Genomic DNA, 17,500 nt, shown 5'->3' with positions numbered 1-17,500 from the left:
AATACTCTTGAGATAGCCCGTGTGTTTGAGATGGTCTTTGAGGGAAGTTCAGGATGTGGGTCCAGCACGTCAGTAAAGCGATACTGCCAACACAGATGCCTTGTGCAGGAAGGCACAGAGTCGACTGTACTTCCTTAGAAGGTTGGCGTCATTCAATGTCTGCAGTGAGATGCTGAAGATGTTCTATAGGTCAGTTGTTGAGAGCGCCCTCTTCTTTGTGGTGGCGTGTTGGGGAGGAAGCATTAAGAAGAAGGATGCCTCACGTCTTAATAAGCTGATAAGGAAGGCGGGCTCTGTCGTGGGCAAAGTACTGGAGAGTTTAACATCGGTAGCTGAGCGAAGGGCGCTGAGTAGGCTACGGTCAATTATGGAAAACCCTGAACATCCTCTACATAGCACCATCCAGAGACAGAGAAGCAGTTTCAGCGACAGGTTACTGTCGATGCAATGCTCCTCAGACAGGATGAAGAGGTCAATACTCCCCAATGCCATTAGGCTTTACAATTCAACTGCCAGGACTTAAGAACTTTTTTTAAAGCTATTATTAATGCTTTTTGAGTTAGTGATTTAGATGCATATCATATTATTACTGAGTTAAGTATTGTATGTAATGAGTTTTTGCTACAACAAGTGTATGGGACATTGGAAAAAATGTTGAATTTCCCCATGGGGATGAATAAAGTATCTATCTATCTATCTATCTATCTATCTATCTATCAACTAATCCAGAAATGAGCTCCAACATTTATGTGCACATTGGACTGCTTTAACTGTAATGGGCCCTTTTATTTTTTTATTTTATTTTTCTGTAACTGTTTATTAAAGTTGAAAATTTGGTAATTATACTTTCTTTCTAATTTTATACTGGTGTATGATCTGTCATTTCTGGGGTACTGATAGCTGCATGTGGGCAGTATTTACGCAGCATTTGCTATGACCTATGCTCCTTAATTGGAATATCATAACTTTCCTGTTTGGTTGAACCCCAAATCACACCAGCCCTAGACTATATTGTGTATGAAAGGTGATCTTCTCACTGCTGAGCCACGTAGCTGAGTTAGCTAATGAGCTGAGTTTGTATACAAGCCCGGTGAAAAGCTTACACATACATAGATAAATAAATAAATAATGCAGAGTAAAGTGTAACAGTTATTGAGAAAGTGCAGGGTAGTTAGACAGTAAGGTGTAAGGTCACAATGAGGTACAGAGTCTGTCTTATTATACTAGGGAATCTTTCAATAGTCTCATAACTGCAGGATAGAAGTTGCCTTTGTGTCTGGTGGTATGTGCTTTCAGGCTTTTGTGCCTTTGGCTCGATGGGAGAAGGGAGCAGAAAGAATATCCAGAATGGATGGATCTTTGATTATGTTGTCTGCTTTACCAAGGCAGTGAGAAATGTAGAGTCAGTGTAGGAGTGGCTGGCTGCCATGTGTCCACAACTTTCTACAGTTTCTTGTGGCCATGGGCAAAGCAGTTGCCATATTAAGCCTTCTGAGTATTAGTGAAATGGATGAAAACAAGTGAGAGCGATTAGATGCATTTTTTACGTGGACCTGCATGTTTTGTTGTAATGAAGTAACCAGCTGTGCACAACCAGCTCCCAAAAGCACCAGTGCGGACACAGCCGTACTATACTGGTACAGGGATAGACATTGGATAGGACAATAGAGGTAAATTAAAATTGAGAAGCAGTAAAAGCTCTTAATTAAGTCCAGAATTAAAACAGAAAACACTCAACAGGGCAGGCAGTATCTATGCAGTGACAACCCAAAGATACCTCCCTCCTCTTTTTCAAAATATTGCTTATTTATTTATTATTATTACTTTGGTTTTTTTTTGTTTCTTCACATTTACTAAGTATGCTCACAAGAAAATGAATCTCAGAATTATATATGGTAACATATGTACACCGATGATAAATTTACTTTGAACTTTGAACATCCAGTGAAATGCATCAGGGAAGCCTGAAAGTGTTGACACATTTCCAGCGTCAACACAGCACACCCACAGCTTACTAACCCTAACTTGTATGACTTTGGAATGTGGAAGGAAACCATGAAGTGCATTGAGGGCTTCACATGCACTGAACTCAAAGGTAAACAGGAAGAAGTTACTTGTCATCCACCATTACCAATGAAGATAATAGATATCTCTCTTCATGTTAGGGGAAAAGGCTACCCTTCTTTAGTAACAAATAATCTGCTGGAGGAACTCAATGGGTGAAGCAGCCTCTGCAAGCGGAAAGGAATGGTCAAAACCCAGCATCCAGATAAACAAAAATCAGAGACAAGGTTTAGTCCTTGTCATCCACCTGAGTTATTGATCTTACTTGCCATGCCACTAATTTAGCTGATGGATGGTAAAGATAGCTTCACCTTGCCTCAATGGAGTGGCGTATCTGAAGGTTGGCTGGAATACTACAAAGGAGATCTTTAGTAGAACTTCAATTGCTGCAGTGCTGTTTAACCCCGATAAAAGAAGAATTTGTCACAGAGTCATGGAAAGATACAGCACAGAGTCAGGTGCTTCAGTCCACTGAGTCTGAAATGACCATCAGCCATCACTTACACCTCGGGTTCCTAACCTTCTTCACGCCATGGACCAATACCATTAAGCAAGAGGTCCATGGACCCCAGGTTGGGAATCCTTGACTTACACTATTCTTATATTAACTGCCTTGCTTATTCATCCCACAGCCTCATCAGCACCCTCCCCACCAGATTCTACCCACGGGGGCGCGATTTATATTGGACCATTAATCCGCCAACATGTGGGATGAGACTGGAGCAGCCTGAGGAATGCAAAATCTTCGCACAAGAGGGGGTAGCCCTACTAACTGCACAATTGTGATAAACCATCTGAACTTGGTAAACACGCAGTCCTAAATTCAAGTGAAGATGGACTCTTAACATAAAACATAGAACAGTACAGCACAGGAACAGGGCATTTGGCCCATAATGTTGTGCCAGACTCCTTTCAACAGCTCTCTGCTAAGTTCAATCTGCCTAATGCCCATTTTTTTAGATATCTCCAAATTAGACACTTTATCAATCCTTTAATTCCTAACTTCCCTGAAATGCCCGAGAAAAATGTTATGGATTTCTTTCTTTCTATTAATCCACTGGGTAAAGGTTTAATATCATTTATTTGTGATAAATCAGCATTCTTACGGCGTGCCCCTGTGGATAAAATTAGAATGGCTTGGGAGCATGATTTAAGTATCTCTTTATCTGATGAGATTTGGGACTCGATTCTCAAATCGGTTAATTCAACCTCTCTTTGTGCTCGCCATTGCCTTTTACAGTTTAAGATTGTTCATAGAGCCCATTTGTCCAAATCTAAATTATCTCGATTTTACCCTAATATTAGTCCTCTTTGTGATAAATGCAAAAGGGGCGAGGCTTCTCTTATTCATATGTACTGGTCCTGTCCTAGTTTAGAGAAATTTTGGAAAGATGTTTTTATAACTTTATCCTGTATTCTGAATCACCACTTAGAACCTAACCCTTTAATTGCTCTGTTTGGTTTTTTGGGTGAGACATATATACGTTTGAGTTCGACTAAGTGTCGAATATTATCTTTTGCTTCTCTCCTGGCTAGACGTCTAATCCTCCTTAGATGGAGAGATGTTGCCCCGCCCACGCATGCTCAATGGCTTAATGATATTATGTCCTGTTTAGACCTTGAAAAAATTCATTATTCAATTCTTAATTCGGATATAAAGTTTCATAAGGTCTGGGGACCTTTTATTGAGTACTTTCATAACTTTCCTCTTAATTAAGGTTTTTTTTCAGTCCCTTACTTTCAGCTCTTTTTTTTGGTAGTAGGCATTATTATCTTCTGTTTTCAAGTGTATTTACAGTTTTGGGGGTTTGAATGTCCTGATTTATATTCTCTATATTGTGTTGTGGTTGGTCTGGAGTTTTTTTTTGTTGTGGGGCTTGGGGAGGATACTAACTTTACATGACTTCAATTTGGGTGCTTTCTCAATTATCTTTTTTGTATTATATTATTATTGTATGTTTATTTTGCACTGTATTAATTTTTTATTTTGGTATGGGTTTTTTTTATTTGTAGTGTTGTAGAAAATGCATTAAAAAATCAATATTAAAAAAATGTTGTGCCAAACCAGCTATAAGGCAAATCAAAACCCCAAAACACTAATCCCTTCTACCTACACCATGACCATATCTCTCCATCTTCCTTGCATCCATGTCCCTATCTAAACATCTCTGAAAAGTCCCTAATGTATTTGCCTCGCACCATACCAGGCTGTGCATTCCAGGCATCCACCACTCCCTGAGTAAAAAACTCACCCCTCACATCCCACTTAAACCTACCCCCTCTCACCTTCAATGCATGCCCTCTGGCATTAGACATTTCACCCCTGGGAAGCAGACACTCTCTGTCCACTCTATCTGTGCCTCTCATATTCTTGTAAACTTCTATCAGATCCCCCCTCAGCCTCCGATGCTCCGGAGAAAACAACCCAAATTTGTCCAGTCTCTTGTGATAGCACACACCCTCTAAACCAGGCAGTATCTTCACAGTACCTCGGTACATGTAACAATAATATACCAGTTTGCCAATTTCCTCGACATAAGCAGATGTCCCTTTCATGAGGTGCTAACCAGTGAATTGCAACCCGACATACCAAAGCCAATAATCTTCATAAGCACAACACAGGGTCACGTCTCACCATCAGCTCAAGTCACCTGCAGAAGCAACCTCACAGTTAATAGCACTTATGGTGAAGGTAAAACAACAAGTTCATATAAATGGGATATTATTGTAGAATTGGTTTCTGGATGTGAAACTGCTGAGCAGAAACATCATTTTCTCAGGGTGGCATGATAGTGTAGCATTTGTCTCGAGATCAATTCTGCTGCTGTCTGTAAGGAGTTTGTACAAGAAAGTTTTTGGTGCACTGGCCTTCATGAATCAAAGTATTGAGTATAGGAGATGGGTGTTGTGCTGAAATTGTATTAGATATTGATGAGGCCTAATTGGGAGTGTTGTGTGGAGTTTTGGCCACCTACATACAGGAAAGATGTAAATAAGGATGAAAGAGTGTAGATAAAATTTACAAGGTTGTTGCTGGTACTGGAGGACCTGAGTTATAAGGAAAGATTGAATAGGTTAGGACTTTATTCCTTGGAATGTAAAAATTGAGGGGATATTTGATAGAGGTGTACACAATTATGAGGGGTCTAGACAGGGTAAATGCAAGCAGGCTTTTTCCACTGAGGTTGGATGGGACTACAACTAGAGGTCATGGGTTAAGGGGGAAAGGTGAAAAGTTTAAGAGGAACATGAGGGCAAACTTCTTTACTCAGAGGGTTGTGAGAGTGTGGAATGAGATGCCAGCACAGGCAGTGCGTGCAAACTTGATTTCAACATTTACGAGAAGTTTGGATAGGTATATAGATAGAAGAGACATGGAGAGCTATGGTCCCGGTGCAGGTCGATGGGAGTAGGAAGTTTAAATGGTTTGGCCTGGATTAGATGGGCTGAAGAGCCTGTTTCTGTGCTGTATTTTTCTACAACCCTAGGACATTCTCCCCATGACCATGCAGGTTTCCTCCCTTATTTAAAGATGATGGATAGGTAGGTTAATTGATCACATGGGTGTAATTGTGTGGTGTGTACTCATTAGGCCAGAAATGGCTGTTTCTGTGCTGTATCTCTAAATGTCTAAATAAAATAAATAAGACAACCCTGCACTTATGTAGCGCCTTTTTGAAGTGTCTCTGCTGTCACATTGCAGCCAATGTGTTCACTATGAGCTCCTACAAACACCAATGTTTTGATGAGTGAGGACAGAAGACAGGTTAACTATAAGTAAGTTAACTATTTATTTTCAGGACAAGACAGACACTGAACATTCAGTAAACCGTGTGTAAACCTTCAGTAAATACTGTATGTGCATTGTACTGCATGGTAGTGTGTCTTGCCTTTGGCCCTAGAGTAACCCCAATACCCTTCATCCAGACTGGAAAGCGGGTAGAAGGGGGAGGGGAAGGAGTACATGCTGACAAGTGTAAGGTGAGGGTAAAGGGTTGGGAATGGGGAAGGAGTCATAAAGTGAAAAACTAAGAGATAATAGTTGGAAGAGGTAAAAGGCTTAAAAGAGGAATCTGATAGGAGAGGAGAATGGACAATGGGAGAAAGAGAAGGAGAAAGGGCAACAAAAGGAGATGACAGACAGGAGAGGAGAAGGAATGTGAAGAGAGGAGAAGGGTTTAGAGAGGAGCCAGAATGGGGGAATGGAAAAAGAGATAAGGGGGAGTGGAATATTACCGGAAGTTAGAGAAATCAATGTTCATGCCATCAGGTTGGAGGCTACCCAGACGGAATCTGAAGTGTTACTCCTCCAACCTGAGAGTGGCAGGAGAGGAAGCCATGGACTGACATGGAGTAGAATTTAAATGAGTGGCCATGGGAAAAGATGGAGCGACGGTACTTGGTGAAGCAATCCCCCAATCTACGTTGGGTCTCACCGATGTACAGGAGCAGAGGAGTAAAGGAAGGAACAGCACACTGTGGTCTTGAGCAGTCCCAGCCATTTCCAGAAGTATTGTCACCCTGTCTGCAGTGGAGCTGGATCATCTCTCACATGGCATTAAACGGTGGCTGAGGAATCCAAATACAACCTTGCACTTCATTGTCTTTGTGGGTGAGTGAGCAAAGTGACTGTCTATCCTGGGAGATCCTCTGAGGAGATTAAGGGATAAATTAGAGCTTGACTCCCTAACCACCCTTTGATTTGACTCCACACTCAGCTGTCGGTTCCTCTCGTCTGAGGACGATGCTCTTTAAAACTTGACCGAAGTCCATTATACTGTGCTGTTCCTGAAGGTAAAGTTGAACTGAAACTTAGTGAATAGTACTCCTGCTTCTCAGACACAATGTTTTAGGTTCAAACTCCATTCTAGAGACCTAGTCTGACACTCCAACGCTGCGCTGAGGAACCAGTCTACCTTCGGAGATGCCAGCATCTGAATGAGATATTAAACTAAGGCCACAGATTCAATGATACCATTTCAAGGAAAGGAAAAGTAAGGTAAATTTATTATCAAAGTTTGTTTATCTCACCATATACTACCTTAAGATATGTTTTCTTGCAGGCATTCACAGTAGAACAACAAAAATACAATAGAAACATTGAGAAACTACACAAAGACTAATAAAATGAGCTATGTGCAAAAGGCAAACTGCAAATACATAAAGAAAGAAAATAAGAATAAATATATAAATAATACTGAGAACATAGATGAAGGCATTGAGAATAACATCAGCAAGTTTGCTGATGATACTAAGCTGGGTGGCAGTGTGACATGTGATGAGGATGTTAGGAGAATTCAGGGTGACTTGGATAGGCTGGGTGAGTGGGCAGATACTTGGCAGATGACGTTTAATGTGAATAAGTGTGAGGTTATCCACTTTGGGAGTAAGAACAGGAAGGCAGATTATTATCTGAACGGTGTAGAGTTGGGTAAGGGAGAAATACAAAGAGATCTAGGAGTCCTTGTTCATCATCACTGAAGGTGAATGAGCAAGTGCAGCAGGCAGTGAAGAAGGCTAATGGAATGTTGGCCTTTATTACAAAAGGAATTGAGTACAAGAGCAAGGAAATCCTTTTGCATTTGTACAGGGCCCTGGTGAGACCACACCTGGAGTATTGTGTACAGTTTTGGTCTCCAGGGTTAAGTAAGGACATCCTGGCTGCAGAGGAAGTGCAGCGTAGATTCACGAGGTTAATTCCTGGGATGTCCGGACTATCTTACGCAGAGAGGTTAGAGAGACTGGGCTTGTACACGCTGGAATTAAGGAGATTGAGAGGGGATCTGATTGCAACATATAAGATTATTAAGGGATTGGACAAGATAGAGGCAGGAAATATGTTCCAGATGCTGGGAGAGTCCAGTACCAGAGGGCATGGTTTGAGAATAAGGGGTAGGTCATTTAGGACAGAGTTAAGGAAAAACTTCTTCTCCCAGAGAGTTGTGGGGGTGTGGAATGCACTGCCTCAGAAGGCAGTGGAGGCCAATTCTCTGGATGCTTTCAAGAAGGAGCTAGATAGGTATCTTATGGATAGGGGAATTAAGGGATATGGGGACAAGGCAGGAACCGGGTATTGATAGTAGATGATCAGCCATGATCTCAGAATGGCGGTGCAGGTTTGAAGGGCCGAATGGTCTACTTCTGCACCTACTGTCTATTGTCTATAACATGAGTTGCTGACTCCTTGAAAGTGAATCTATACGTTGTGGAATCAGTTCAGCGTTGAGGTGAGTGAAGATATCCATGATGGTTCAGGAGCCTGATGGTTGAAGGATAATAACTGTTCCTGAACCTGGCTAATGGGACCAAAGACTCCTGTACCTACTTCCCGGTGGCAGCAGCAAGAAGAGAGCATGGCCAGGATGGTATGGCAGTGCACCCTGTAAATGTGCTCAATGGGGGCAATTATAACCCCCCCACCCCTCCGTCATGGTCAACACTGATCTCTCAGCCAATATTACTTAAGTAAATTGCATGTTATCAATTTTGAGAACTTTCTAGAAACATAGAAAACCTACAGCACAAGACAGGCCCTTTGGCCCATGATGCTGTGCCGAACATGTACATACTTTAGAAATTACCTAGGGTTACCCATAGCCCTCTATTTTTCTGAGCTGCACGTACGAGCGTCTCTTAAAAGACCCTATCTTAACTGCTTCCACCACCATCATCAGCAGCCCATTCCACGCACTCACCACTCTTTGCATAAAAAACTTAGCCCTGACATCTCCTCCGTACCCACTTCCAAGCACCTTAAAACTGTGCCCTCTCGTGTTGGCCATTTCAGCCCTGGGGAAAAAGCCTCTGACCATCCACATGATCAATGCCTCTCATCATCTCATATTCCTCTATCAGGTCACCTCTCATCCTCCATCACCCCAAGGAGAAAAGGCCAAGTTCACTCAACCTATTCTCATAAGGCATGTTCCCCAGTCCAGGCAACATCCTTGTAAATCTCCTCTGCACCCTTTCTGGAGTTTCCACATCCTTCCTGTAGTGAAGCGAACAGAACTGAGCACAGTACTCCAAGTGAGATTTGACCAGGGTCCTATAAAGCTATAACATTACATTTCAGCTCTTAAACTCAATCCCACAGTTGATGAAGGCCAATGCACCATATACCTTCTTAACCACAGAGTCAACCTGCCCAGCAGCTTTGAGTGTCCTATGGAATCCAAGACCCTCTGATCTTCCACCCTGCCAAGAGTCTTACCATTAATACTATATTCTCCCATCATATTTGACCTACAAAAATGAACCACCTCATACTTAACTGGGTTGAATTCCATCTGCCACTTCTCAGCCCAGTTTTGTATTCTATCAATATCCTACTGCACACTATCCACGACACCCCCAGCCTTTGTGTCATCAGCAAATTTATTAACCCATCCCTTCACTTCCTCATCCAGGTCATTTATAAAAATTACAAAGAGAAGGGGTACCAGAACCGATCCCTGAGGCACACCACTGGTCACCGACCTCCATGCAGAATATGATCCATCTACAACCACTCTTTGCCTTATGTGGCAAGCCAATTCTGGATCCACAAAGCAAGCTCCCCTTGGATCCAGAATACCTACAATAAGCCTTGAATGGGGTACCTTATCAAATGCCTTGCTGAAATCCGTATACGCTACATCTACTGCTCTACCTTCATCAATGTGTTTAGTCACATCCTCAAAAAATTCAATCAGGCTCCCAAGGCATGACCTGCCCTTGACAAAGCAATGCTGACTATTCCTAATCAAATGTTCATAAATCCTGCCTCTCAGGATCTTTTCCATCAACTTACCAGCCACTGAAGTAAGACTCACTGGTCTATAATTTCCTAGGCTATCCCTACTCCCTTTCTTGAATAAGGGAACAACATCTGCAACCCTCCACTCCTCTGGAACCTATCCCGTCCACATTGATGATGCAAAGATCACTGCCAGAGGCTCAGCAATCTCCTCCCTCACCTCCCACAGTAGCCTGGGGTACATCTCATCCAGTCCCAGTGACTTACCCAACTTGATGCTTTCCAAAAGCTCCAGGACCTCCTCTTCCTTAATCATTGTATGCTTAAGCTTTTCAGTCCACTGTAAGTCATCCCTACAATCGCCAAGGTCCTTTTCCATAGTGAATACTGAAGCAAAGTATTCATTAAGTATCTCTGCTATCTCCTCTGGTTCCATACACACTTTACCACTGTCACACTTGATGGGTCCTATTCTCTCACACCTTATCCTCTTGCTCTTCACATACTTGTAGAATGCCTTAGGGCTTTCCTTAATCCTGTCCGCCAAGGCCTTCTCATGGCTCCTTCTGGCTCTCCTAATTTCATTCTTAAGCTCCTTCTTGCTAGCCTTATAACCTTCTAGATCTCTATCATTATCTAGGTTTTTGAAGCTTCTGTAAGTTTTTCTTTTTTTCTTGACTAGATTTTCAACAGGCTTTGTACACCACAGTTCCTGTACCCTACCATCCTTTCCCTGTCTCATTGGAGCGTACCTATGCAGAACGCCATGCAAATATCCCCTGAATATTTGCCACATTTCTGCCATACATTTCCCTGAGAACATCTGTTCCCAATTTATGCTTCCAAGTTCCTGCCTGATAGCTTCATATTTCCCCTTACTCCAATAAAACACTTTCCTAATTTGTCTGTTCCTATCCTTCTCCAATGCTATGGTAAAAGAGATAGAATTGTGATCACTATCTCCAAAATGCTCTCCCACTGAGAGAAATGACACCTGACCAGGTTCATTTCCCAATACCTGGAAAACTCCAGGTTAAGACTCTGTGGTTAAGAAGCATACGGTGTATTGGCCTTCATCAACTGTGGGATTGAGTTTAAGAGCCGAGAGGTAATGTTGCAGCTTGGAGACCACACTTGGAGTACTGTGCTCAATTCTGATCGCCTCACTACAGGAAGGACGTGGAAACCTTAGAAAGGGTGCAGAGGAGATTTACAAGGATGTTGCCTGGACTAGGGAGCATGCCTTATGAAAATAAGTTGAATGAACTCGGCCTTTTCTCCTTGGAGCGATGGAGGATGAGAGGTGTACAAGATAATGAGAGGCATTGATCATGTGGATAGTCAGAGGCTTTTTCCCAGGGCTGAAATGGCTAGCACGAGAGGGCATAGTTTTAAGGTGCTTGGAAGTAGGTACAGTGGAGATGTCAGGGGTAAGTTGTTTTACACAGAGAGTGGTGAGTGTGTGGAATGTGCTGCCAGCGTCGGTGGTGGAGGCGGATACGATAGGGTCTTTTAAGAAACTCCTAGATAGGTACATGGAGCTTAGAAAAATAGAGTGCTATGGGTAAGCCTAGGTAGTTCTAAGGTAAGGACACATTCGGCACAGCTTTGTGGGCCGAAGGGCCTGTACTGTGCTGTAGGTTTTCTATATTTCTATGATATTTGGGAAATTAAAATCTCCCACCATGACAACCCTGTTATTATTACACCTTTCCAGAATCTGCCTCCCTATCTGCTCCTCAATGTCCCTCTTACTATTGGGTGATCTATAAAAAACACCTAGTAGAGTTATTGACCCCTTCCTGTTTCTAACTTACACCCACAGAGACACAGTAGACAATCCCACCATGACTTCTTCCTTTGCTGCAGGTGTGACACTATCTCTGATCAGCAGTGCCACGTCCCCATCTCTTTTGCCTCCTTCCCTGTCCTTTCTGAAACATCTAAAGCCTGACACTCTAAGTCACCATTCCTGCCCCTGAACCATCCAAGTCTCTATAATGGCCGCAACATTATAGCTCCAAGTATTGATCCAGTTCATAATACTCCTTGCATTAAAATAGACACATCTCAAACCATTGGTCTGAGTGCATCCCTTCCCTATCACCTGCCTATCCTCCCTCTCGCACTGTCTCCAAGCTTTCTCTATTTGTGAGCCAACTGCCTCTTCCTCCATCTCTTCAGTTTGGCTCCCACCCCCCAGCAATTCTAGTTTAAACTCTCCCCAATAGCCCTTGCAAACCTCCCTGCCAGGGCATTGGTCTCCCTCGGATTCAAGTGCAACCTGTCCTTTTTGTACAGGTCACACCTGCCCCAAAAGAGGTCCCAATGATCCAGAAGCCTGAATCCTTGCCCCCTGCTCCAATCCCTCAGCCATGCATTTATCCTCTATCTCATTCTATTCCTATACTCATTGTCACGTGACACAGGCAGTAATCCCAAGTTTACTACCTTTGAGGTCCTGCTTCTCAACTTTCTTCCTAACTCCCGGTTTGCAGGACCTCCTCCCTTTTCCTACCTATGTCGTTGGTACCAATATGTTCCACGACCTCTGGCTGTTCACCTTCCCACTTCAGGATATCGTGGACGAGATCAGAACATCCTGAACCCTGGCACCCTGGAGGCAAGCTACCATCTGCGTTTCTTTCCTGCGTCCACAGAATTGCCTTTCTGACCCCCTAACTACAGAGTCCCCTATTACTGCTGCCTTCTTCCTGTCCCTACCCTTCTGAGCCACAGGGCCAGACATTGTGCCAGAAGCATAGCCACTGTTGCTTCTCCCAAGTAGGTCGTTCCCTCCCCCAACAGTACTCAAACAGGAGTACTTATTGTTAGGGGGGGGCAGCCACAGGGGTAATCTCTAGTACCTGACTCTTGACCTTCCCTCTCTTGACTGTTACCCACTTATCTGTCTCCCGAGGCACCGGTGTGCCTAATTGTCTATAGCTCCTCACTATCACTTCCTCACTTTTCCTGACCAGCCGAAGGTCATCGAGCTGCATCTCCAGTCTCTAACCCGGTCCCTATAGTGCTGCAGCTTGACGCACCGGGTGCAGATGTGGCCGTCCGGGAGGCTGGGAGTCTCCCAGACTTCCCACATCTGACACCCAGCACAGAACACCGGCCTCACAGGCATACTTCCTATTCCTACCCTTCACAAGTAACCTACCTCACCTCGACCCGTTATCGCTGAAGCCCCGTTGAGCCAAAGCCCTCCTACTTTGACACCCACTCTATAAAGCTATCCTCTTTATAAACTCTTCCCGCCAGTCTAACTTGCCAACGTCCACACGCTTACACAGTCGTGCTGTGACTCTGTTCACATGTTTGCCACAACACCACCAGTAATGACAATATTCCAAATTGATTTAATTGGTGTTAATCCTGAAGAAGATTTGAGTGGAGCTAGATGATTACAAGTTTGTATATAACATTTGACAAAAAATTATGCTGATAGGATTAGCGGGAAAATGGCCATCCTTTACAGCAGGGGTTCCCAATTTTTTTTGGGTTAATGGTAATGGACAAAGGTAGGGCCATTAACTGAGAAAGGCCCTGGACCCCAGGTTGGGAACCCGTTTAGTGAGATGACCATTCGGAACACATAATGAGGAATTCCTTTAGCCAGAGAACAGTGATGAGGAGGAATTTCATTATCCAGAGAGTAGTGAATCTGTGGAATTCGTGAGCACAGACAGCTACGGAGGCCAAGTCATTGGGTATATTTAAAGTGGAGGTTGATAGATCCTTGACTAGTCAGGGCATCAAAGATTAAGGGGAGAAGGCCATAATAAATCAGCCATGATGGATCGGCAGAACAGATTCGAAGAGCCGAATAGTATAATTTTGTTCCTATGTCTATGGTCTAATGGAAAAGTTTGAGAGAATCATAAACGTGAGGCAGTTGGCCGGTTGAAAAAAGCATCTCCTGCAAGTAATTACCCTTTGGCAAAGTCCTAGAACTTCTCTGGGATAAGAAGCCAATGTGAATTAGCGATGTACAGTTGAAAAGCAACAGGTGACACAATGTTGAATGACCTAGTCTTACTGCAATGTGAAAGGTCTGATCCATTGTGCTAAAGCAGTGCAGATAAAAGAATTGAGATTTGCACAGTACAGCTGCTCCACTGTCGGTATGCCATTGTACTTTTACCAGAATATTTAAATGGCCCAGAACGCAAGCAGATGTTGGGAGGGGTTGTAATGGATCCCTGCTTCCCCACATGGCAAAAAATGAATTTTCAACCCAGAAATCCTAGAACAGCACCATCTGGTGTCCAGCGTGGGAAATTACCTGTAACGATCCAGGCATGAATTATAAAGAATGAAGGACATTACTTGAGAATGCAAGGTGAGCTATTCATTTTGAAAATAAAGCCATGGAAGTCTTCTTTTTTACACAAAGAAACAGTAATGTTAATTAGCCATGACGGAATTGAGTCAGACACCCGAGATTAGTCTCCCATTGTTCTCAAAGATTCTCTCACAGTGAATAGCCGGGATGAGGAAGGGAAGTGAGTTTAACACATGGCCTGGCGTTGACCTCCAGAAGCAGTGATGCAGGAAAACAGATATCGCACTAACAGCCTGGAGGTCAAAAGAAAGAGACCATAATAAAACGATAATGTGATTATCTTTTTCAAGCATTTCTAATATTTAGTGTAGAACTTCATTGTTCTACAGTGCCTATAAAAAGTATTCACTCCCCTTGGAAGTTTTCATGTTTTATTGTTTTACAACATTGAATCGCAGTGGATTTAATTTGGCTTTTTTGAAACTTATCAGCAGAAAAGACTCTTTCGTGTCAAAGTAAAAAACACATTTCTACAAATTGGTCTAAATTTATTACAATTATTAAATACAAAATAATTGATTGCATAATGACTCACCCCCTTCAAGTCAGTATTTAGTAGGTGCACCCTGGGCAGCAATTAATACCTTGAGTCTGTGCGGACAGGTCTCTATCACCTTTGCACATCTGAACACTACAGTTTTTCCCCATTCTTCTTTACAAACTGTTGATGCTCTGTCAGACTGCATGGGTATCATGAGTGAACACCCTTTTCAAGTCCAGCCACAAATTCTCAACTGAATTGAGGTCTGGGCTCTGACTTGGCCACTCTAAGACATTAACGTTGTTGTTTTTAAGCCATTCCTGTCCAGCTTTGGCTTTATGCTTGGGGTCATTGGCTTGCTGGAAAACAAATCTTCTCCCAATTCACTTCAAGACTGCATCAAGTTTTCCTCCAGGAATTCCCTGTATTTTGCTGCATTCATTTTACCCTCTACCTTCACAAGCGTTCCAGGGCCTGCTGCAGTGAAGCATCCCCACAGCATGATGCAGCCACCACTATGCTTCATGGTAGGGATGGTGTTTTTGATGATATGTGGTGTTTGACTAATGCCAAACGTAGCATTTAATCTGATGGCCAAAAAGCTCAATTTTGGTTTCATCAGACCATATTACCTTCTTCCAGCTGACTGCAGAGACTCCTCTATGCCTTCTGGCAAACTCTAGCCAAGATTTCATGTGATTTTTTTTCATTAGTGGCTTTCTCTTTGCCTTAAAGTGGCGACTGATGAAGCACCTGAGCAACAGTTATTGTATGCGTAGTCTCTCCCATCTCAGCCACTGAAGCTTGTGACTCCTCCAGAGTTGTCATAGATCTGTTGGTGGCCTCCCTCATCAGTCCCCTTCTTGCACGGTCACTCAGTTTTTGAGGACGGCCTGCTCTAGGCAAATTTGCAGCTATGCCATATTCTTACCATTTCTAGATGATTGAATTAATTGTACTCCAAGGGATGTTCAGTGACTTGGAATTTTCCTTGTGTCCATCTCCTGACGTGCTTTTCAATAACCTTTGTGGAGTTGCTTGGATTGTTCTTTTGTCTCCACAGCGTAGATTTTGACACAATACTGACTCACCAGTAGTTGGACCTTCCAGATACAGGTGAATTTTTACTACAATCAATTGAAACACCTTGACTGCACACAAGTCTCCAAAAGCATATCTCTATTTAACTAATTATATGACTTATAAAACCAATTGGCTGCACCAGTGATGATTTGGTGTGTCATATTAAAAGGGGGTGAATACTTATGCAATCAGTTACTTTATTTTTAATATTTGTAATTTAGATCACTTCATAGAGATTTGTTTTCACTTTGACATGAAAGAGCCTTTTTCTATTGATCAGTGTCAAAAAAGCCAAATTAAATCCACCGTGGTTCAATGTTGTAAAACAATAAATCATGAACACTTCCAAGGGGGTGATTACTTATTATAGGCTCTGCAAATCAGGGGTTCCCAACCTGGGGTCCTCGGACCCCACTGTTAATGGTAGGGGTCCATGGCATAAAATGCTGGGAACCCCTGTTCTAAATGATTCACAGTATTGCAAACACTTGCATCCCCCACCCTTCTGTCCCTTTGCTAGGGATATCTCTCTTCTGTATCTGAGAATTTGTCTCATTGTGCCCATCCCCTGTTGTGTGTCTTGCCCAGCAGTGTGAGTGCTCCAGCAGAGATCTTGCCACTTGTCCTGCTGTAGATGGAGTGACCATCTTTCAAAAAGGTGACAAGTCACATAGAAGGAAAAGGGATTAGCCGATGCCATCAGTAAACCAAGGGTTCATCGGGACCTTGAGTCATTAACTGAGACTGGAAACAAATGAGGCTCACTGTGTTTCCAACAGAGTCATCCCAGCTTTAAAGATGTTTGGCCTTCAAACTAAAGGCTGTCACACACCTAAACATTGGTGCTTCATGCATAGCACAACGTATGACACAGACAGACAGGTTCCTCCAAAACGCATTGTCTCCAACCCACTGTCCTTTATCATACAAATCTCTAAAACACAAGTCTCTTTCAAATGTGCTACATTCTTCTCAATTGTTCTTAACTGGATAGCGCCATGAAGATTTTTCCCTACCTTAACATCGGAGAAGTACGTTTTCAGTGTGGTTGAGTTGGGGTATCGAGTATAGAAGAACATCAGCTTGGCTTTTTTCAAGTGATTAGGTGTTAATCCCTCCTGAATCAGAAGACTGGTTAAGGTTATTCAATCATAATCAATTTGACAAGAGAGCATTAAATGACCCTTCTATCTGCTGACGATGATTTTTAATTTTTTATATCTGCTTCAAAGATTTCATCCCACCCAGCCACATCCAAAAGTAAAAGAGTCTGGAACAGGGGTTGCCAATCTTCCTTATGTCATGGACCCCTACCATTAACTGAGGTGTCTGTGGGCCCCAAGTTGCAGCTCCCCAGTCTAGAAGGTATTATTTCAAAACTCAGGACACATAAAACTCTGCTTCATGTTACTAGAGTTCAAGAGTGAAACCAGAAAACAACATTTCAGGTAAATCAACATATCATTTTCTTGTGTGTCCTGTAATGCCTGAAGGGCGGAGGAAACACAGGAAACCAAATACAACTTGGTGCCATACCATAGAGGCAGAAATGAGGACCCTAAACCACATGTGGGGCACAATAGAGAAGATGGCCAAGGACAGACAGAGATGGAGGGCCCTCATTGCTGCCTAAATGCCAGCAGTGTAACAGGCAGCAATTAGAAAAGGATCTAGTGCTTTCCCAGCATATATGGCAAATAAATTCTTCTCAGGCTTCCAGCCAGGTACAAGTATCGATTATAACCAAAGTTTTTATGACAAACCCTGCCATCTTTGTCAG

The 17,500-nt window shown here is 42.9% G+C and overlaps 1 protein-coding gene across 2 annotated transcripts in view; it reads right to left on the bottom strand.

The window, feature by feature from the left end:
• The window catches only part of prox2 (prospero homeobox 2), a 79,924-nt gene that overhangs the window by 22,962 nt on the left and 39,462 nt on the right, over positions 1-17,500 (bottom strand). For both annotated transcript variants that reach the window (XM_073039241.1, XM_073039243.1), the window contains one exon: positions 16,737-16,838. In XM_073039241.1, coding sequence (XP_072895342.1) covers positions 16,737-16,838 — 102 coding nt within the window. The remainder of the gene's footprint in view (positions 1-16,736; positions 16,839-17,500) is intronic.

Source organism: Hemitrygon akajei, chromosome 3 (assembly GCF_048418815.1).
Source record: "Hemitrygon akajei chromosome 3, sHemAka1.3, whole genome shotgun sequence".
In the NCBI taxonomy this organism is placed as follows: domain Eukaryota; kingdom Metazoa; phylum Chordata; class Chondrichthyes; order Myliobatiformes; family Dasyatidae; genus Hemitrygon; species Hemitrygon akajei.
Note: the sequence above shows the minus strand (reverse complement) of the source record. Positions and strands in the feature narration are given on the sequence as shown.